The sequence below is a fragment of the Vulpes lagopus genome, chromosome 4 (assembly GCF_018345385.1).
Source record: "Vulpes lagopus strain Blue_001 chromosome 4, ASM1834538v1, whole genome shotgun sequence".
NCBI lineage: Eukaryota > Metazoa > Chordata > Mammalia > Carnivora > Canidae > Vulpes > Vulpes lagopus.
Window position 1 is genome coordinate 116,942,293 of NC_054827.1, and position 21,931 is coordinate 116,964,223.

At 55.5% G+C, this 21,931-nt stretch overlaps 1 protein-coding gene across 4 annotated transcripts in view; it reads right to left on the reverse strand.

The window, feature by feature from the left end:
* The window catches only part of LOC121489849 (cell migration inducing hyaluronidase 1), a 139,629-nt gene that overhangs the window by 11,841 nt on the left and 105,857 nt on the right, over positions 1 to 21,931 (reverse strand). For all 4 annotated transcript variants that reach the window (XM_041753241.1, XM_041753242.1, XM_041753239.1 and 1 more), the window contains exons 13-23: positions 20,994 to 21,203; positions 13,419 to 13,624; positions 12,680 to 12,749; positions 11,773 to 11,901; positions 9,787 to 9,872; positions 8,777 to 8,908; positions 7,775 to 7,810; positions 7,538 to 7,693; positions 4,511 to 4,691; positions 3,233 to 3,448; positions 111 to 322 (exon numbers count right to left, since the gene is read on the reverse strand). In XM_041753241.1, coding sequence (XP_041609175.1) covers positions 111 to 322; positions 3,233 to 3,448; positions 4,511 to 4,691; positions 7,538 to 7,693; positions 7,775 to 7,810; positions 8,777 to 8,908; positions 9,787 to 9,872; positions 11,773 to 11,901; positions 12,680 to 12,749; positions 13,419 to 13,624; positions 20,994 to 21,203 — 1,634 coding nt within the window. The remainder of the gene's footprint in view (positions 1 to 110; positions 323 to 3,232; positions 3,449 to 4,510; positions 4,692 to 7,537; positions 7,694 to 7,774; positions 7,811 to 8,776; positions 8,909 to 9,786; positions 9,873 to 11,772; positions 11,902 to 12,679; positions 12,750 to 13,418; positions 13,625 to 20,993; positions 21,204 to 21,931) is intronic.

Sequence of the window (21,931 nt, forward strand, 5' to 3'; positions counted from 1 at the left end):
GTCTGGCCTGGGGCCCTGGGACTTCACGGTGACACATGATTACTGCGGCTGTGAGCTCTAGGAGCATGGCTGTCCCCGGGTCACACGCTTCCAGCCGGACACCCACTCACTTGTTGAAGTTAATGAGCCAGATGGTGAGCTCGGCCGGGGCCGTCTGGTCCCAGTGGATGGTGTAGCCCTTCTGCAGAGTGACAACTGGCTGGTACTGCTGGTAGTGGGTGCTCCGGGTCAGGGCCCCCTCCAGGTAGAGAGGACGACTGGGGAAGTCATTCTTGATGATCTTCATCCGTAGGTTATTGGTCTTGTAGGCCTGAATGTATATCTTGTAGAACCCAAAATGGAAACACACCACAGGACCATTAGACGGAATTATTCCAAGAGCGTCTGGTTAACATCTGACTAGAGGCCCCACTTTCAAAGGAGCTTTCTCCTAGAGCCCTTTTAAGGTTGCATGAACGAATGGCCAAATAAGGGGGCCTGTCTTTCGGGTGGCGAGTGCAGCCCAGGCCACACTGCAATCTGGCTAATACTTTTTCTGTGTCCTCAGAAAAAGGTCCCGTGCAGGACAGACCAGTGGAAACAGGGGAGGGGTCTGCTTCATAGTCACATGGCAAAGCCAGAACCACCGGGGACAGGAGATGTGGAATGAGGAAAGGGCAGGGGGAGAAGTTGTGAATGCCGATCCCCTCATCAGTGGCCTTCCTGCCTGTGTCTGAGAGACAGCCCTGCGGCCAGTCCCCATGTCACCAGGCCCTGCACAAATGGGTGGCATCTCATTTCAGAGAACACACTTTGAAAGCAAGACCATCAGCTCTTGGGTCCCAGGGACCCAAGAATCCAGCTGCTTTGGGCCAGCCTCGGGGTAAGACACGGTGTCCTGTATTCTCAAGGCGACATTTCCGCGGTGGCGGCCAGCATGCCAGTGTGACCGTGTGTACGTGGAGGGAGAGACTACGCTGCCTACAAAACGGAAAGAGAAGCTTCAGCAGAGTGCGGGGCTGTCTGGAGAACCACAGGATCGAGGGAACATATGGACCCGTGGTGAGCTGTAACGGGAGGGGGGGACTGGGTTACTGACGAAGCAGGAGCCCGTTCCGGTAACTGGGCAAGCGCTAACCATCAGAGCTTTTCGACAAGACAAGCAGTGCGTGGAAAAGACGGGGTGGGAGGGAAGAGCCAGGTCAAGGCTCCAGGTCGGGGCCAGGAGGTGGGCCTGCGTGTGGACAGTGGGTCCGAGGGATTAGTCACCTTCTAATTCCTTGGTGCACGGTCCTGTCTATCAGTAAACTGAGCCCACCTCCCGGTCACTCGGCGTTCCCCCCAGCATCCTGTATCACATTCCTCGCCCTGAGCATGCGGGCACTGGAGGAGCCACTCTGGATCCTTCCATGGGCTCACCCTACCTGTCCCCAGGGCTCTCAGCAGGGCTGTTAAAGCCCCCAGCCTGAGAGGTGGGGACTTAGTCTCCACTGGGTTTTCATGGCCTGATCTCCTTGTCAGCAGCCCCCCCACCCCTTCTGGCCACTCTTCTCACCCCTTGCCTCTCTGAGTGGGCCACCCAACTCCTTGGGCCCACTATCCGGCCTCACCTTCCATCATGAAAATGCTTGGACTTCCTGCCCTGAGCACAGCCCTGTCTCCCCAGCAGCCCTCCTGCTCCCCTGCACCTGTCTCTCCTGCTCCACCCCCACCTGTCTCTCCTGCTCCACCCGCACCTGTCTCTCCTGCTCCACCTGCACCTGTCTCTCCTGCTGCTCTACCCGCACCTCTCTCTCCTCCTGCTCCACCTGCACCCGTCCCTCCTTCTGCTCCACCTGCACCTGTCTCTCCTCCTGCTCCACCTGCACGTGTCCCTCCTCCACCTGCACCTGTCTCTCCTGCTCCACCTGTACCTGCCCTCCTCCTGCTCCACCCGCACCTGTCTTTCCTTCTACTCCACCTGCACCTGTCCCTCCTACTGTTCCACCTGCACCTATCTCTCCTGCCCCACCTGCACCAGTCTCTCCAGCACTTTGGCTTCTGTGTGCCCACCTGGCTCCAGGCCCCTTCCCCTCTCTGGCACTGCTGCCTCCTCCCATCTCTCCATGACACCAGACCTCCTGCTAGCTCCTGTCTCAACCCCACCACCCCATTCCTGATGCCCACATGCCTGCCCCATGGTGGTCCTGAGGTCAACTTCACTCATGTGTCCTGCCCCCTCCAGGCCCACCAGGGCTCCCCATGCTCCCTCTACCTGAACACCTTTATTCCCTTGGTTGTGTCCCTTCTTATTTATTCACTATTCAACCACATAGTAACCAGTGGTAACCTCATACATAATAGCTAACTCATACTTTTGGTTCTACCATGTTCCAGATGCTGTTCCATACAATAGCCACTGGCCACACATGGCCACTGAGCCCTAGACATATGACCAGTGTGGCTGAGGACCTGTATTTAAAATGTTATTTTAGTTAATTTAAATCTCAAATCACAACCAGTGTATAAGTCTCCCACTACACTCGACTTTGTCATTTTGGTAGGGCTCACTTTCATTTTGCTGAAAATTTACATCCGAATGGACTGGGTTCTAAGCCCAAAACAGGTTGTGGGTTTTGAAGACTTAGAACAGGAAGACAAAGATAAAGATGGAAAGTGCCTTGCTCATGGCTTTTATATGTTGATTACATGTTGAGATGATAGTTATTTTGAGTATCCTGTTAAAATACATTAAGTATTATTAAGGTTAATTCCCCATTTCTTTCTCCTTTTTGACATGGCTTCTAGAAGATCTAAGGCCACATATATGGTTTGCACTTCATTTCTGGTGGATGTGGCCGGGGGAGCCCTTCATATCCATATATGAACCCACATCCACAGCTCATTAAGCACATTCAACTATTGTCCTGATTTCACAGATGAGGACACTGGGTCTCCCGGAGTTGCCCAGGGAGCCAGGTTCACATCTGCCCACATCCTCACGCTGACTTGAAGCACCAGAGCCTGACTTGAATCCAAGGCTTGGACCTCGGAGTGCCCCCTTTCTAGGCATTCTGCTTTCTGCCTACAGTGCTTTCACTTTGATTTTTTTGAAAATTCTACTGGGTGAGGAGGAAAAAGAAATATAGGAGAAGAAAGAAACTTTACTCTCTGCCTGACTCAGGGCTAGGCCTGCAGCGGGCACTTGGGCACACGCTCCTGCTCATCTCAGGAGTCAGGGACTGGGGCAGCAGGGCTGCCTTGGCTTCCCCACCTGTGCGAAGCGTCCGCTGCAGATGGCCCCCCTCCAGTCAGGGACGTGGATGCAGTCGGGGTGCCGGACCAGCCAGTTGTCGTCCTTGGTGAGGTAGGACCCCGGGTACTCGGACACAGAGCCGTCGACATCATGAAACACCGATGTCTTATCCCCGTCCATGTCCAGCTGATTGAACCAGGGCCCTGGTTCTCCGAAGAACACTCTGGAAGTAATCTAAACAGAGCCCAGGAAAGTGAATGAGGCTGGGCCAGAGGTGAAGGGAAACGGCGGCCGTCATCAGGCCAGAGAGAAGTTTCCGGTTTCCACTGACATTACATGCTGGCCAGAGCAAAGGCGCTCTCTGGCGCTGCAGGAGACCTTGCGGCTGACCTCACAGAGGGAGCCAGACAGACGGCCATGTGTTCACCGGCCTCCACTCTGGGCCCAACACGTCCATCTGGCCTCTGCTCATAGGAGGCCTGGCTGCTGTGGGTGACTCCAGAGAGTGCTCTGACGTGCGGGCTCAGAGCCTGAGAGGAAGGGACGCAGGGGTGCACGCGCACGTGTGTAAGAGTGAGCATGTGTGTGTGCTGTTCTAGGAAGACAATGTTTCAGCACAAGCCATGGTGGTCTCTGTGGCCTCTCTCAGACCTCAGCGGCCTGGGTAAAGAAACAAAGAAACAGCGCTGGGCAGAGAGGCCAAGAGCAGGACCAGAAGAGGACCAGGAGGAGGAGGAAAGTTCTGGGAGATCCTAGCGCCCAGAGAATGGCCCAGGCCATCTAGTCCCATCAAGCCTCACAGGGCAGCCTTATGCCTTGCCCTCCTCACCACCAGATCCTCGCTGGTACCTGTCTGCGGCAGGGAGGACCCCGTTCATGGTGCTCTCAGGGAGACATGAGGCAGAGACTTTGTAGCAGAAGAAACTTTAGGATTTTAAATTAACTGTACCCACTCAAGGGGCCCTATCGTGAGACTCAGTAGGTCAAAGCCAAGGCCCTGGAAGGAGCAGCCTCGGGCCTTGAGTCTGGCAGGAGCTCCTGCCGAGGCTCTAGGGGGTGGAAGGGCAGCGTGAGGGCGAGTGGGCACTGACGCAGCTAGACCTGACCTGTGCGGCGACCTACACTTGTACTTTTCCAGTCTGGATGCAGACGGGCTGGGACATGGCCCAGCCTGTTCGGAGGAAGTTGTTCACTCCCTGTGGTAGTGGCAACGGCTCAAACTCCAGCCCTGGGGGACTTGTGAATCACCAGCCAAAGTCTGGACTGGCCGGGAGCCTGCCCCAGCGCCCCACTCACCGGGACGTCCTCAAAGACAATGTTGGTCACGTTGTTGTGGGGGCAGCTCTGCCAAGCGTTGTTCAGCCGGAAGGCCAAGGCACTGGTGTGCCGGCCCTCCAGGGCTGCAAACTTGCGAAAAGTGCAGTTTTGGATGTTGATGGGGCCATCGTAGAACTGAATTCCTCGGATTGGAAAATTCCTATGGAGTCACAAGAGTCAGAGGTCAGACGTGCCACCAAAGTGGTTTGCATCCTCCATGAGGGATGGAAACCGACTCTCTGGGTGAACGATTCTTGATCCCCACCTCTAGGAGCTCCTCACTGTAGGGCATTACTGATCCTTTCATTAGTTTGCTGAGAAAGCATTTAAAGATATTGTAAATAGCAGTAAATGTTTGCTAGATTACTTATTGGATGGATGGATGGATGGATGGATGGATGGATGGATGGATGGAAAAATCGATGGATGAAAGAATGAGAGGATGGATGGATGGATGGATGGAGGGATGGAGGGATGGATGGAAGGGATGGAAGGATAGATGGGAGGATGGATGGATGGGTGGATGGATGGATGGACAGAAAGAAAGATGGATGGATGAAAGAATGGGAGGATGGATGGAGGGATGGATGGAAGGGATGGAAGGATAGATGCAAGGATAGATGGATGGATGGATGGATGGATGGATGGATGGATGGATGAACAGAAGGATGGAAGGATGGATGGAGGGATGGGTGGATGGAAGGATGGATGCAGGGATGGATGGATGGATGGATGGATGGATGGAGAAATGGAAGGATGGATATCTTTTTCGTTGCTGGTTTGGGGTTTTGGGGATTGTCCTCTATTGAAACATTTGCCCCATTTTTTCCATCTTGTGAAGTCATTGGGTAAATGCCATAACATTGCTGCAGAATGCTAGTACTATGTCCTTTGGGAGATGGGAGCCATTAGTCATTATCGCCTTAGTCTCAGTGGCTGTAACAATGTAATCAGATTAAAACCCAGATGAGTTTCCTGTGAGTAAGCCTTTTGACTGCAAGTCTCTGGGGTCTGGAGAGAGGCAAGCAGGACAGAATGGAAGGTGATAATGATGTGGGAAGATAACCGCATGTAACCTTCCAAGCATCCCCAGCAGAGAGGCAGGCCCGACTGGAAGGGCAAAGGTATGGGCTGCCAAAGAACCCCAGGAAGGTGCTGGGCTACAGGACTCAAGGAAAGGATGGAGAGGAGGCAGCATGCTCGGAGGTGGAGGTAGAAGGGACCGGAGACTGGGTCACTTGGCCCAGCAGAGGACAGGGGCTCAGAGATGCCCCTCATCTGCCTGGGACACTTGAGAAGGGCCAAGAAGGGGCTGGCTGGGCTTCCCAGTGGCCCCAAATCTAGGCTTGTACATTCTCCAAGCCCAGTTAGTATCTCTGCCTCTGGGCTGGGCTCCCTCCTTCCACAGTGGGCATAAGAGGAAAGGTAGAAAGAGGGGAACAATCACAGGAAAGGATCTGTCCCTGGGGAGAGGCCACAGTCTGCGTCCCCTGTCTTCCACTTTGGGCTCCCCTGCCCAGACATGGTTCCCCAAGGAAAGCCCTGGTCACGCCAGTCTTGTCCTTTGCCTTCCGTAGATACTAAGGACTTCCTGCATTTCTCCATCTGCATATGGAGTCTATTGGCATCAGCGCCCTGAACCCAGCACTCGTGGGGAGGTGCCTCTGTGTATTGTTCCATTTCAGACATTCTGGGGACAGCCCCTTCTTACGAACTGTGTATGTAAAGGGTGTATTACTCTCCTTCCGAGAGTTCGGATGATTAGCTCGTGACCAGGAGGGCACAGTCTCTGCTCACAAATGCAGTGCGAGGAACCTGCCTGGTTTGGCAGTATGGTCAGGCCTCCATAAACAAACTCCCCCCTGGAAGTCATCAGAACTTCCTGGCCCTGGGAGGCTGGTAGCCCTCAGCAAAGCAACCCCAAATATGCAGATGCAGAGTTGCTCATAAAAATGATCCAAAGGGAGAGGTACATCACTTAGGCCAGATAGAAACAAGGGCTTCCTGACAGCTTGTGCCAAAGGAGGCCATGATTCTGTCTGCGAAACCCTGGCCAGGCCCACATCCACTGCGGTGGAAGCCTCAGGCCCGGGCCTGCCCATAGAGGCAGGGATTATGTTTCCCTGGAGAAAGGGAAGCAGCTTAGGGAGCAAGAGGGGCCCTTAGCACCCAGAGAGCAGGGCCCCCGGCACTGCTGGCTGCCTCGGGCCTTGCTGTCTGGCTTGGATTCATGTCTGAGCAGAATCACTATCAGATGGGGGAGACCAACTTGCCCTGACCCACCCGAGGCTCTCCGACGAACTGACCTTGTCCCTTTGCTCTGTGAGCCAGTCACTCCCCCAGCTCCCCGCCCCTCCAACCACCTGGTTGTCCTCCCCCTTCTCTGCTTGAACTCTGTCTGCAGCAGAGAGCCCACAGCCCATGGGACGCCTGGGTGGCTCAGCAGTTGAGCATCTGCCTTTGACTCAGGGCATGATCTTGGGGTCCCAGGATTGAGTCCCACATCAGGCTTCCTGCATGGAGCCTGCTTCTCCCTCTGCCTGTGTCTCTGCTTCTCTCTGTGTGTCTCTCATAAATAAATAAAATATTTTTTTTAAAAAAAGAGGGAGCCCATGGCACCTCAGGACAGCCCTACGGTTCTACTGATGAACAAGCCCGGCTGTCAGGAAATTCCTTCTGCGCTAGACTCCTGCGAACCCCTAGGGCCCACGGGGAATGCGTTTGGTCTTGTATGTGCCTGGAGGCCCTGAGAATGTGTGACAACACCTCCCGTGCTGCTCCCCTGAGTATGATGCCTTCTCTTGACTCAAGTTCCTCGTCTGCATGTGACATGGTATTGGGTGTTGTCACCTTCCTGGTTAGTCCCCTTTGGCCTGAGTCTATCTGTCCACCATCCTCAGAAATGGGGCAATGCTCCAAGCAGGTGCACTGTCTGAGGAGGAAATTCCACTGCTGCCACTCAGCTGAGGCCACAGAACAAGGAAACTGCCACGGTTGCAAACCTACTGGCCTATGGGGAGGGTCCGCCCACTGTGGTCCAGGCCGCCGGGGCCCCAGATCCTGTTGTCCATCATCTCCGTCCCCACGTTGCCACTCTCGCCAACAAATAGGCTGTTCTTTATCTCCTGCTTGGAGCCATCATCGTACGGGAAGGTCCCACCACTATAGGGAGAAGATGTCTGGCATGAGATGTCCTGAGCCGGCTTCCCACAGAAGGCCCAGTGCAATGACAGCTGTCCTTACCTGGCCAGGGTCAGGCCGATGCCATTGTCAGCAAACCTGGGGATGAGAGGACAGTCAGAGCCTGCTCCCATTTCATACTCAGGGACATCAAGGAGGGAAAGCCCTGCCCCATCCCCGGCATCACCCTGTGGACACTGCGTGGGGAAGGAGGCTTTGTCTAGCATGGGGTTTGCTGAGGGAGCTGCGTGCTCTCCTGCTCTGTACGGCGAGGTCCCTTCCCACACCGGGCCTGGTGCCTAGATGGCTCTCAGCGTTTGGCACCACACTGCATCAGCAGCATGCACGCTGGGCAACGTGAGCTTCCTTCTGCAGCCAGTTCCCATTTGTGACTCCAGGGCTAGTGAGAGGTGGGATTGGGGAGTGGAGGGGGTGGCGGGGGACGTGGAGGGCCTCTCGGGGCCAGCACCAGGTCAAGGTGGGCCATGTGGATGCGAGTCCCCTGCCCCTTAGCCATGCCAGCTCCCATTTCAGCCCCAGGAAAGGGACAGACTCCAAGTTTCCCAGCGGTCAGGCAGGTGCCGGGAAGGGCAGGACCTACTGTCACGATGACGCTTTGGGGTCCGACAAGTTGCAATTTCAAACCCCAGTTCAACCACTTACTAGTTGTATGACCTTCTGGGAAGGTCACCAAACTCAGCCTCAGTTTATCATCTCCAAAACAGAGGTGATAACTTGAATCTTCGAGAAGCACAGTAACCAAGGCAACCAAGGATTCAGCACACAGCAGGTACCCAGGACGTGCCAGCTTCTTCCTCCTTCCTTCCTTTCACTGACTGGCTCTGAGGCTTGAGCGAGCCTCACCAGGGACTATCCAATGACCCACACACCTGCATATGCTGTTTCTAGGGGGCTTGAGGGGTCACTGCCAGCTGCCATCCTGTGCCTCCACCTGGCAGGGACCAAGTCCATGTGTCTGCTTCTCCTCTGTCCTGCTCTCCTCTCCCCTGCGTGGGGGAGGCTTCACCCCCTCCTTGTGCCGACACCCCACAGCTCTCTCCTCACCGGCAGCTGTCCAGCCACACGTCCCCGCCACGCAGCCAGGCCCCATGGTCCTGGTTCTTGTAGGCGGTGAAATGTCTGATGATGGCCGGCTCCCGGGGCTTCAGCGGGTCGGCGTCCTGGTGAGGGCTGTATCTGGAACACACGGCGGGGAGGGCACAGGTGGCAGTGTCAGGGCCTCCCGAACTAATCCCCCTCCGGGTTGTGAGCATCCCTCTGTGGGCACAGTGCCTGGAAGACCCTGAGGAAGCAGCACCCGGCTCACGTAGCCTGGGCTCTGAAGCAAACTTTCTGAGCTCATCACGGAAGCAAGGGTCTCTCTCTCCAGGGCCCCGCACACGCAGGCTAGGACTCGCCACTGCTCTTGTTCATCACACCCTTGGGGAGACCTTGCCCGGGCCGAGGCAGGTCATGACACAGAGGGAAGTCTGGGCAGTGAGGCCCATAGCAGAGGGATGGGAAGGACTCTGAGCTGCTTAGCTCCCCATGGACCTGGAGACCCTCAACCTCATGCCTGTTCTGGGCTCCAGCTCTCTGGTTACAAAACAGAGCACTGAGTGTGGCCCTCAGGGGCATCCAGACCAGCAGCGTCCTCCGTCGGCATCATCATGGCACCAGGGCTGCTTGCTACGATGCTGGCCAAGCAACTGGCCTCTTTAAAGGGAGCTGGTTTATCCAACAACCCCGAGGGTTTGATAGCACCTTCTAAAAGTGGCCCTGGGCCTCCAGCCAGCTCTGTGCTAGTCTTTGAGGAAGGATCCAGGAACCTCTAGAGATTTCTATTTCGCTTCAGCTGTTGTAGCCTAAGACCTAATTCAGACTTTCTCCCGCTCAGATTTTCACCACGGTACCCTAGCAGCTGGCTCCCTCCCCAGGACGTAGGAAGTGCTCAGTAGATATTTGATGACTGATGGACTGAATGAATGAATGAATGAATGAGTGAGTGAATGAAGAGAATAGAGGTGGGTCAGTAGGTCAGCAGGGAGTCTGTGCATTCCTGAGGGCTGACTTACCTGGCAGAGATGATGGAGAGGAAGGGCCGCTTGTCCTTGGCAGAGGCCTCAGTAGTCTTGACTCCGTTGTCTATGATCATGCCAGCCTGCAGGGAGGGGACAGTCAGGGACACGGTCATTTCCACTTGCAGGCCCCAGGCACCTCCTCACGCCCAGCCTCACTGCATACCCTTACATGGTCCAGTAAAACCAACTGTGCTGTTAGGATGCATTAACAGAGGTAAGGGGTCTGCAGTGAGGGAGGTGAGGAGACTGTATTGCTCTGCATGGCTCAGAGTGGATCTGGAATAAGGCCTCCTCTTGGAGATGTGCACAAGGAAGCTGATATCCGGAGGGTTACATGTCTCATTCGGGGCCATGCAGCTAGGTCCGCGCCCAGAACCTACCCTGCTCTGGGCAGCGATAAGCCCAGCTCAGACTCAAGGGTGATGGGCATATGTGCCTGGGAAATGTGTCTGCGGTGGCTTAGAGGAACTGCTGAACTAAGTCTGGTCTCCACCCTGGGGCAGGGGTCTGGGACCCTCCCACAGCCCTGCCCGGGGTCTGGCACGACTTGAGGACTGAAGCTCACATTCCTGCTTGGCTCTCAAGGTCTTTATGTGCTCAGCTCTGGGCGTGCGGGAGGTAGGGCCAGCCACAAATGGTGCCGCCCCATGAGGCCGCCTTTGATCTCCTGCCTCGTGGAGACCCTCTGCCTCCCAGAAAGACCTGTAACCAGGCTCCCCTCTCCAGTAACCGGGGTCCACTCTGGCCAGTGCATCCCAAAGCGTCAGAGGAGAGGCTCGATCCCTAGCTGCTGGCTCTCAAGCCAGGATTCACCCCCAGCCTCCAGCTGTGGCCTCCCTCGAAGGTTAAGAACACTGATTTCAGAGGATGGCAGGAGGCTTGGTGCTGGCCCCAGACCAGGACCCTCACCCACCAGGGGCAGGTCCCAACAAGCAGCCCACACAGCCTGTCCACTGCTCGGCTGGCCCCCTTCCCCCATGCCTCTGCGCTGCCCCGGTACAGCCCACAACAGCCTCAGAAACCCCCGGTCCATCCGGGGGACACCGCTGCCTCCTTGCCTCTGCCCCGAGACACCCTTCTTGCTTGGCCTCCAGGACACGCAGCTGCCTGGGGTCCTCCCCCGCCCCACTGCAGGTGCAAGCCCCGGCCCATGGGAGAGGATTCTCTTCCTCACAGTCTCCCATGGGTTGAGATTTTTTCCAAAATCCTGATGTACCTGTTCCCCTCCAGGGACCTCAGCTTCATCTGTACCGTTAGGGACTGGACCAGATTAGCCCTGACACCCTGGGCTTTGGGTGCTGCACCCATGCCCCCCAGGTCCCTTCTGCCCCCCGGGCAGCACCTCTGGTCTCGGCCTGGCTCCCCCGCTCCACATGCCACAGCTCCGGCCTTGTGGCAGTCCTGGCAGGGCGTCCGAGACACACCTGCAGTCCCAGCCCCTCCCAGCGCCGAGTGTGGCACCAGACGGAGGAGCTTCTGCTTCCTGCCTGCCCCTCAGCTCTGCATTTTTGGAGCAGCCCACTTCCCAGGAACAAAGCACAGGGAATGGGAGGGAGGATGCTCCCCTCTACCTCCACCCTCCCTCAGAGCCACCTCCTGATTTTCTCTAGCTTCCAGGCCAGGCTAACCCTTCACGGTCAGCACCACGCCTATGCCCACCATGTGCCCTGACACATTACACTCAGATGCCAGCTCCCAGGAGGAGTCACCCTTCATCGGCCTGAGCGAAGGTGCACCTCACTTCTCCCTCTGGCCCTGACCAGATGTGAGCCAGTGCCCGGGCAGAAACAGCCACAGAACATTCTCACTAAGAATGGCCGGTGGCTGAGGAGGAAGGCTGCTTTGTTTTCTTCCAGACTGGCGCTAGGAATGCAGTGGTTGCCAGCCGTAACCAGGAGGCTGTCCCGGCCCTAATGATCTGCAGGCCCGGGAAGGAGGACCAAGAGGCCGGCTGGGGAAGGATAGTCTGGAAAGACTTACCCGGTAGTTGGAATGCGCTCGGTTATTATAGAACCTCCCCAGTGGAATGTGCTCTGAATATCCCGGGGAGTACATCCCTACTGAGGGGCCCGTCGGCACGTGGTGGAAGATGAACCAGAACCCGGTTTCCTGTTGGGGGAAGCGGGGAGAGCCACAGAGATCAGCCCTGCAGACTCCTTGCTGGGGCCATGGGATGGCCCAACTGGGGCTGGACCTAGCTCTACTCCCAAATGGGCCCCCAACACCCATCCCCGGACACAAGTCCCAGAGATGGTAAAAAGGTCTGGCAGATATATTTTTGGGGTCCACCCTTACTGTGACCACCATCCAGAGAGTCCTACTCTATTTATTAGCCAAGGGCTCCAAACATCTGGCTTTCAGAGTCTATGATGTTCTTGGCGTTTCCCTGCTGTTTTGCAGCTAATGGAAGCTGAGGCCCAGAGACAGCACCTGACCTGCTCAGGGTCCCAGGGATGCTAAGCTGCAGGGACAAGTGGGTAAGAGCAAGGCTGTGTAGACAGAATGCTGTGTTTGAATCCATGCATGCCCCTGGGCACGTTCGCTCTCCCTGCCTCTACTTTCTCACCCAGCAGATGGAAGGAACGAGTACCTGCCTCGTAGGGTTGATGCAAAAATTAAACTACTTTGGCTGAGAGCATCAGTGTGCGGGGCAGGGCTCTGAGCCACACTTGCTTCCATCTAATAATGAGTCATTTCAGCAAAGTGCTTTGATCACCAACATGATGAAGGGACAGAGCCATTCCCTAAAGCCCAGTCCATGTGGCCCCATCCTGGTTTTAACCTCCTCGTCCCAGCTGAGCCAAGATGGGGCTCGGGACACACACATTCCTGGCCCACCCCCAGCTCCCGCCTTTACTTCCTGCTGAAGAGGGATCTTTCTTCTCACCTCGGACCCCGCTGCTGCACAGTTTATGAGGTTGTTGTTGGGATTGGCCATCCAGAAGGTAGACACTGCGCTGCAGGGAGGGGCAGAGATGCACAGCGTCACACAACGGGTTGCTGGCTCCCGAGCCTCTTACCAGAGGCTTGAGAAATCCTTCATTTGTTAGGAAACCCATTTGCTTGTTTGAGTGTGGTGCATTTAGGCACCTGGAAGGCTCAGAATTTAAAAGGGGCTCCGTAAGGCAAGGGTTGTTGATAGGTAGAGTCTGAGTCTGGCTGTCAAGCAGAGATAAGTCCCAGGCACCCAGGAGAGTGGCCATTACTCAGGGAGAGACCCAGCATGGGAATGCTTCTCACAGGGAAAGTTCTGTCTCAGTCTCTATCCCCATGGGGACATGCTGTGGCACCCAGGTGGCAGCCCACGCACTCTCAAAGGAGCACCATGTGACATCAGGGAATCCTGAGGATAGAAACAGTGGTGCTCTGTGGATAGGAATGATGGCCATGGACAAGTGGAGAAGGGGGGAGTGGGAAGCATGCCTTCCGTGGTCTCCGTGGCCCCCATGGCCTCCAGCTCAGAGGCCGAGGGCAGTAGGTGGTTAAGAGCTAGGAGGCCCAAGCTGCTCAGAAGGCCCAGGTGCAGCCGTCAGGGGCCCAGTGGGCAGGTGAGTGGTACACATACAGGGCTGTCCCTGGGGTGCAGGGCTGGGTGGTGCACATGCCCTGGGGAGGAAGGCACTTACTTGCAGTCCTGCCGGGGCTTGGGGATATACCCTGGGTAGGAATCTTCCGTGATCGTCTTGCACATCTTGCTGTCACGGTCGGAGGGGAGGAGGGTTCCAGACTTGACAAGGAGGCCGAGACAGTGGTCAAAAGTATTCCGTTCCTCTGGCCCGTCTTCCGTGAAGAAGCAGTGGCCCAAAGAGTTATAGCCCACCACGTCCTTGACCTGCAGAGACCAAACCAGGGTGACTCCTCACTCAGCGTCCTGTGCCTATTCACACTCAGCAAACATGCAACAGCATCAGCTGCACTCCAGGCCCCTTGAGGAGCACTAGCGGTTTGGTAGGGCCTGGCACAGATGTGGGATCCGGGGGGCCGGGACTGAGACTTCAAGGCCCCTTCCTGCTGGGGGTGGGGCCAAGGCTCCGCAGGGTAGCACAGGGACAGAGTGTTAGAAGCAGCTCCAAGAGGAGGCTTGGACAGGGCCACGAGAGCTCACCCAGGCGAGAGCACCCGGGTACACAGCTTATAAGGACCTCACATGGAGCATTGCCCAGAACAAACCCAACCAGAGAGTGCAGTGGGAGAGCTGCCCTGAGGGTGACATCCAAGCCAGGCCAGGCTATGCCCTCACCCACAGGGCCAAGCCAGCCTCGTAGTCCACGATGCACATCAGGAGATATTTGAAACCCCTGAGCCAAGAGCCAGGGAAGGTTGCAAACTCCAGCTCCTCAAAGTCCTTCCTGGAATCCCAATCAGTGGGGGAAGCAGAAAGGCCATTTGCAGACACAGAGAGCCAGGTACGGTCTTAGCCGCATGCCCAGCACAGGGGTCTCCCACTCCACAATCACCGAGGCCCCTTCTGGGTCTGAACCCCATGAGCACACGAGTCTGAGAACTAAAAGGTCCTCAGAGGGTCTTTGGCCTGAGCCCCAGCTCCGTGTCCAATGCTAGACTGCCCACAAGCATCTCTTACCAATGGGAACTGTGTTTCCCCTTGAATGCCCCGGAGACGAGATGCTCACCACCTCAAAGGCAGCCTGTCCGCAGCAGAACACTTGAGGATGGTAAGAAATGCCTCATTTCTCTTAACTGAGATCTCCTATCCTCATCCTCACCCTGGGGCCCGATAGCCCACTGGTGTCACCTAGTAAGAAAAGCTCCTGCTCCCCTATGGCATCAGTTTGACACGCACCTACTAACCACCTACCAGCATGCCGGGCCCTGAAACATCCAGACGCTGTCCCTGCTTCAGTACCATTAACTCTTCAAGGGGCTGTCCTGTACCTTGTAGGATGTTTAGTAGCCTCCCTGGCTTTTGCCCTCACTCCATACCAACAGCATCTCCTCGGTGTGACAACCACTGGTGACAAAACTGCTTCTGGTTGGGGTACACAAATCTCGGGGAAACACCCCAATTCCCAATGGAGTCTTTTATATGACAAAGCCTGCCTCTCCACCTTCCAGGTCGTCAGGCTCTGGAAGCATCCAGAACCCAGACCCTCCACGTCCTTCCAATCTCGCTGAAATCTCACACAATTCTATAATAATTATTTTTGGTGTTTGTTTTGTTTTTAGAGCTAAGGAAACCAAGACTCAGGGAAGTCAAGTAATTTGCCCAAGGTCACACAGCCCACATGTTCAAGAAGCCGGGGCTGGGACCCCAGCTTTCAAATTGTGTCCATTCACCCCAAAAGGGAGGATCCAAACACACAAGCCACCCTGTTCCCTCAACATCCCTCCCTAGTCTTTGGTCATTGGCAAGGGTGTGATCTCGAGTCCTACTCAATCCCTCACTAAGAGTTTGGTGAACACCAAGGTCATCCAGTGGGACAGCTTCCTTTCGTCCTAGGGAGCTCTGAATGCTGGTTATAAACAGCCTGGAGAGACAAGCAGGGAGGAAGCAGGGTTGCAGGAGCTGGAGGGACATCTCCAAGCAAGCTCCACGCCTCCACTTACAGGGGAGACACTGACACCCAGAGAAAGGGCGCGGGGTGTCCCAGGGTGTTTGCAAACCTCGAGGTAGAGCCATGCTCAGAACCAGGCCTCCTACCCCCATCCCGGTGTGTCTTGTATGACAGATGCCTCCTAACGTCTTCTGGCTCTTAGGTCTGCGATCGTTCTGCCTTAGGACATTTCCCAGAACTAAATATTTACACCATGATACGGCTTCAGACAGACAGACAGACAGATAAATCGGTAGGTTCTGGCCCATGCACAGTGGCTGCCAAGTCCCCGGGTGAGCTAACCCGAAGCATGTGCAAGCCCCTCTGCCCACCACCACCTGCCTGTTCTCTTGTATAAATCATGTCCTTCCCTTCCTCCTTGTGCACATCACCCCTCTTGATGGTCAGCAGTCCTAAAGTGATTCTTTTTTTTTTTTTTTTTTTTTCCTAAAAGCTCTTTTAAGTCTCCAGCTATTGTTAGGTGGGGTCTGGGCATGAAATTTCGAAGGAGGAAATTTGTCAGCCCTCAGGGACCGCTTCAACAAAAACGACCACTTAATTTACCATCTGCACCAGCACATTTTTTTTTCTGAGAGCAAAGAGGGGTGCTGTTAGTAATGAAGCAGGGGAAACAGGTGTGAAGTAGAGTGTTCTGTGCAAATTGACGCACGTACAACAGAAGAAAATGCTATTTAAGAGCAAATACGAGCAGAAATCAGCCCTGCCTGATTCTGCCTTTGGGGGGGGGGTGTGATTCAACTCATATCAGCGAGAAACTTGACATCCAATACAATCATATGGGAAGAAAGAGTATAACTTCCAAGCTTCACCACTTACTTTGTGTGTTGAGCCACTGAAGAAAAGAGCCCTGGTGCAGGCAGTAACTCATGTCACAGAGTCTCAGCGAGTGTCTGGATGGCCCACAGAGGCCGGGACAGGCAGCAGAGAACCAGGCGGCCCTCCCCATCGTCAGGAAAGACAGAGCCCCGGAGGCAGCACCCCCATGCCCCCCAGAGGAGAGGTGCCAGTGGGAAGGGAGGCAGGATAGCGGGGCTGATGGATGATGTGTCCTTCCTCTTCCCCAATCCGATCCACTAGCAGAACCCCTGGCCTGGGGAACTTCTGGGGAGATCAAGAACCACCATCTGGGTCCCTCATTTGGGTTCAGGCAGGAAAGAGAAATGATAGCAGCTTCAGGAATCGAGGAGCCCGCCATAGGCCCCCACGGTCCTGTCTGGAGGTAACGTGCAGTGGACCTTTCCTTTGAGGGCCAGCTTCACCCCACATTTGCTGGCATCCAGCAGCTTCAATGAGGACCACCAGTTTCAAAGGAAACACCACCACTGGTGTCAGTATCGCAAGAGGCATCTCCCAAACTGTTCCGTAGGACACTAAGTGCAGGATGTCACAGTCATGTGAAGGGGGCTCTCTGGTTAAATGGGTCTCGGTGTCACTAGGATAATCAGCATTCAGCGTGGCTTTACCGCCAGCCTTGACTTTGCTAGCACGCACGGTACATTTCTGTGGCGAGATGGGAGGACACGTACACTGTGTGTGCTGAAATCTGGGTCTAGTCTGTGTGTGTGCGTGTGTGTGTGTGTGTGTGTGTGTGTGTGTGTGTTGGGGGTGCTGGGGGGATCCCACTATTATCTCATGGAAGCAGGAGGCTTACAGGTACACAGAGAGGCCCAGTGATAATGCTATGCCCTCTACCAATGCTAAGTGTGCCACTTGTGTTCTCTGGCTTCATCGTCCTCCAAAGCCTTTGCAATGGGGTTGTGTCCTCATCCTCACTCTACACAGTGGGAAACTGAGTCTCAGAAAATTTGGATCAGCCCCCCAAGTCCATACTGGCAACATTGGAACACAGGCCGGTAGGACTCTGTTCTCGACCTCGTGGTTTTGGGGATGCTGGTGGTAACTGCTTCTGCGTGAGCAAGGAGTCCCAGGAGAAGGGGGAGGTGGGTTTGCCGAGCAGGAGCTCGTGGCATGGGTAGTGGTGACTAAGAGCATGATTTGGGCTCAGGGGGAGCAGAGGTTGAGAGGCTGGCGTTTCCATCAGTTAAGAGGGGAGTGGGAAGCAGGTGTTGGCAGGAATGTCAGGTTCAGACCGCCCTTTCCAGAAGGAGGTGGCAAAGAATGGGAAGGAGTGCAGGTGGGCGACCTGGGGTGGGGGTGCGAGGATGAGGGAGGCTGTTCTCTGAGTACCAGAGTGTGTTCTGTAGGTGGTAGAGGGAGAAACCATGTATCGGGGGCTGCCCAGGACATATGGGATCAGCTCGAAGGCACCTCCTGGCTCTGCACACCTCGGAGCCCCTCTTCCCCATGAGCCAGTGTCCTCCCATCTGGGTGTCAGGCATGTCCAGATCTGGGGTGGCATTAGGGTAAAGACATCCACAACGCTACAGAGTGGCCTCTGCATTCTAAATTAGAATAAAGCCTCCGTCTGTATTTGGTCTCCTTTCATCCCGTCAGCTAAAAAAAATCTTTTCAAAAACAGCCCCCGCTACTGATAAAGTCCGCAAGCCAGAACGAAGGGAGCAAATGTAAAATACTGATGGAGAGAGTCCAGCTTCCGAGGCAGCTCTTCTGAACTCGGAGCTCCCTGCCTCCGTGGTGCAGCCCTTACAGGGTGTGGCGCCGATCCCAGACCCCAGCTCCTGCCCAGGGGTGTGGCTCTTGGGGAAGGACACAGAATGCACTCCATTATCCTGCTGCTTCTTTGGCTCAGGGAAGCAGAGGCCTGCACTTCATCCAGATTCTAAGCCATGCCAGTGTGGTGTCACCTTGGAAGGGCCACACAGGTCTGTGGGCTCCAGATCCTAACCCACCAGCTTGACTCCCCAGCACAGACCCTAGCTGAGTGCAGCTGGAGCCCCATGTGGCAACTGGGGTCAGGCTGCAGCTGGCACCCCGGCAAGGCATTGCAAGGCGAGTGCGCTGCCTGGTGTCCAGACGGCACCCAGGGTGCTGATGGGTGCTCCCTCCCATCTGGTGGCTGGCATCCCTTGGGGCTGGACAGAAGAATGGCCCCAGCATACAGGACCACAAGGGTCTTCTGGTTCCAACAGGTTGTCAAAGTCTCTGGCTCAAAAAAATCTCTCTCGACTGTGGGTGCAACTGGCCCATCTAGCAGCTCCTGGCCTGTGCTGGCTCTCAGGCTCTCCCCGCCGCTTCCCCACCTAGCCGCGGGCTCCCACTGCTGCCCGGCCAGGCCTCTGTTCCACCCCTCAACGCCTCTTGCCCTGCTTCCCCGACGTGAACCCATTCCTCTGGCCGGGACCTGGCTCACGGCTCTCAGGGAGGTGCGCTGTGACCAAAGTGGCCAAAGCCTTCTCATTCTTATATTCTAACTAAACAAGGACCAGAGCTGCTTGTCATGCCCCTTGCAGCACACAGGACCAACGTGGCACACACGTGCCACACTTTCCACATCCTTGGCTCACTCACTCCTTCTAACCACCATGCAGAATAGACACTGCCATCTTCTCTGTTTTATAGGAGAGGAAACAGAGGCACGGAGAGGTAAAATGACAGGCCCAGGTCACACTCCTGGTACAGGGCAGGAGCCAGATGGAAGGCCAGGCTCCAGGGCCCGAGCTCCCTCTGTGTCTAGTACTTCATTCCTGACATTCTCTACGTATCACAAATCCTATTGTCTTTCTGCCTCAGCAAGAACACATTCTCCTTTCCTCTCCCTTGAGCCAGAAAAAAAATCCCACGTTCAGCAACCACTCCCACCAGAGCCCTCCTGCCACCTGCCAGGGAGAATCAGCCCTGGTTCTTGGTCGAGGCTTCCGCATGAACTGGCGGGCAGGGCTCCAGCCTTGGGTGACCTTGGGGCACCTGCACCTCTGGGTTTGGTGTGATTTCCCCACTTGGCCGAGAGAGAATGGAGGTTTAGGGATGTCAAGCTATTTGTCCAAGGTGCCACAACTCATAACCTGTGGACCAAGCTCTTGACCCCAAGCACTTCCAGACTGGGCCCCAAAGCCCGTTCTCTCCTTCGATGCTTAGTGGGTGGTGCAGGCACGGCGCGCAACACAAGATGAGCTGCGGGAGAGAACTGGCCGTGGCTTCACCAGCAACACAAAACCAGGCCTCATCCAACTCCACTGTGTCTGGTTGTGAACAGGGTCACACGCTCAGGTGCCCATGGCGGCCCACAGGCAGCAAGCTGAGGGCTACATTGCAGAAACATAGTAGGGAGCAGTGGGCATGGGGTTGGGGGGAGCCTGAGGACTCAGCCCTGCCCTAGGCCCTTGTGCCATGCAGGAGTGTGGGTCTGACCTGCCCACTCAGACCACTTTTCCAGAGAGGCCAAGAATCCAGATTTCTATGTGAAATCGCTAAATTTTTAAATGACGAAGCCTACTTCAGATGTTTCTTTAAACACCACATAAGCCAAACCAAACACGTCTCGTCACTGGGCTCAGCCCGCAGGGTGCCATTTTGTGACATCCGGTTTTGAAGTTCATAGAGGATATAGCTTTAGTCTCTTTAAAGAAAGGCTGGTTCAATGTAAAATTATCAGTTTAGTGTCAAAATGATCGAATGTTTCTGTAAACACTTTATAAGCCAAACAAAACACAATCTGGATTTTTCAGCTTGCAGAGCGTCAGCTTGTAATGTCCAGTTGCTTAAGTTTCTAGAGGATAGAAGTTTAGTTCATTTATTTATTTACTTATTTTAGAGAGAGAGTGAGAGAGCACAAAGGTGGGGGGGAGTGGGAAGAGAGGGGCGGGGTCGAGAGGGAGAGAATCTCCAGCAGACTCCCTGCCAAGCACAGAGCCTGATGCAGAGCTTGATCCCGTGACCCTGAGATCATGACCTGAGCCAAAGTCAAGAGTCAGACACTCAGCCACTGAGCCACCCAGGTGCCCCATAAGTTTAGTTCATTTAAAGAAGAATCAGGGCACCCGGGTGGCTCAGTGATTGTGTATCTGCCTTCGGCTCAGATCATGATCCCAGGGTGCAGGGATCAAGTCCCACATCAGGTTCCCTGCATGGAGCCTGCTTCTCCCTCTGCCTGTGTCTCTCTCTGTGTCTCTCATGAATAAATAAATAAAATCTTTTAAATAAAACAAATAAAGAAGAATCAATGTAGTATACAAATCAACTGTGCCAATCCAGCCTCTGGCACATATTCATGTTGCTAATGGAGCCGTTCCTCCCAGCAGTGTTCGCTCTGAAGGATGCTCGGTGCCATGGGAGAAAAGGCCCCTTGTGGCCACTGCTGGCTGGGACAGAGGCCACCCCACGGAGTCTCAGCATGACCCCTTGTCTGTGCTCACAGGTCTGTCTAGCCATGCAGCCATGGAAGATGCTTGGCTGCCCATCATTCTAAAGAGGTGCAGAGGGAGCGGGAGCCCCAGTGACCAGGCCAGCTCACCACCTCTGCCACTCAGTGCCCATTGGCAAAGACACACCTTTCTCTCTCTTTCCTCTTCAGCTGGAGACCTGCTCTGAACTGACAGCATTCATCACTCCAGGCTAAGGATGGCTCAACCCCCAGTGGCCTTGGACTAAATGTCTTGACCCAACATCCGTCTCAGCGCCAACGTTTTGGAGGAAGGGGACCTGAGGATGGGGAGCGATGGACCCTCTGCTTCCCGGGGAGGGAGGGAGAGAAGGGAGGGAGGCGCTTACCAGCAAGCCATTGGAGCCGTGCACGGTGACACAGCGAGAAAACGTGTGGTGGATGGAGAGCTCCCGGATGTAGGTGGGTGGATCGTAGCCTCCCTTGGCGTCCACATCGCCTGCCAGGTGGAAGTGGATGGGGTACTGCCCCACCAGCTGTTGCCCCATGTGCTTCAGCTCAACGCCTTCCAGGTGCGCCGCCTTAAAGCCCAGTGCGAACTGGAAGGGGGTGCGGGGGTCAGAAGGGTCAGCGAGGTGCCCCCCATTCCCCCACCGGTGCCACATCCCAAGCATGCAAAGTGCCTCGCTGGTCCCTGCCTCAGCCACACAGCGGATCCAACACATGTGCTGCAGGTGGCGTAAGGCCCACGGACGCCAAAATGCTGTGAATAACACAAGGGGTCTACCTGGCAGCGAACTGCTCGGGCCCCAAAACCAAGGAGCGACCATACAACAGCCAGGCCTTGCCTCCACTTACCTCCCTCCCTCCTCAGTCGCTGAGTGTCATGAGGAAGGGGCAACCCCCAGATAAGCTGGGGTAAAGCTAGCATGAGGCCCACCCCTGGAGGTTAGAAATCCAGGACGAAGGTGGCCGTGAGGCAGAAGGAGCCTGTGCCCTGGCCCACGGTCTGTGGCCCCTGTTGGTGGAAGGCCCAGGATGCTGAGCCAGGAATCTCCACAGCCTGTGACCCTGGTGGCAAGTGTGAGCCATCATGCACCACAGTGGATGTCTACGCTCCAGAAGCTGGGCTCAGCCTACTGCTGATGGAGTAGGGCGATTCTTAGGGACACACTAATATTCCTCCCCAAAGGAGGTGTCAACTGGAATGCCACTCTGGAAGGGGCATCCTGAGGCCCAGTTTGGGCACAGTGGGAAGGGGTGCTCTGATGGCTCAGGGACCACTCTCAGAATTGGAAACAGGCTCTAGTCTCTCTGGTCTCTCTGG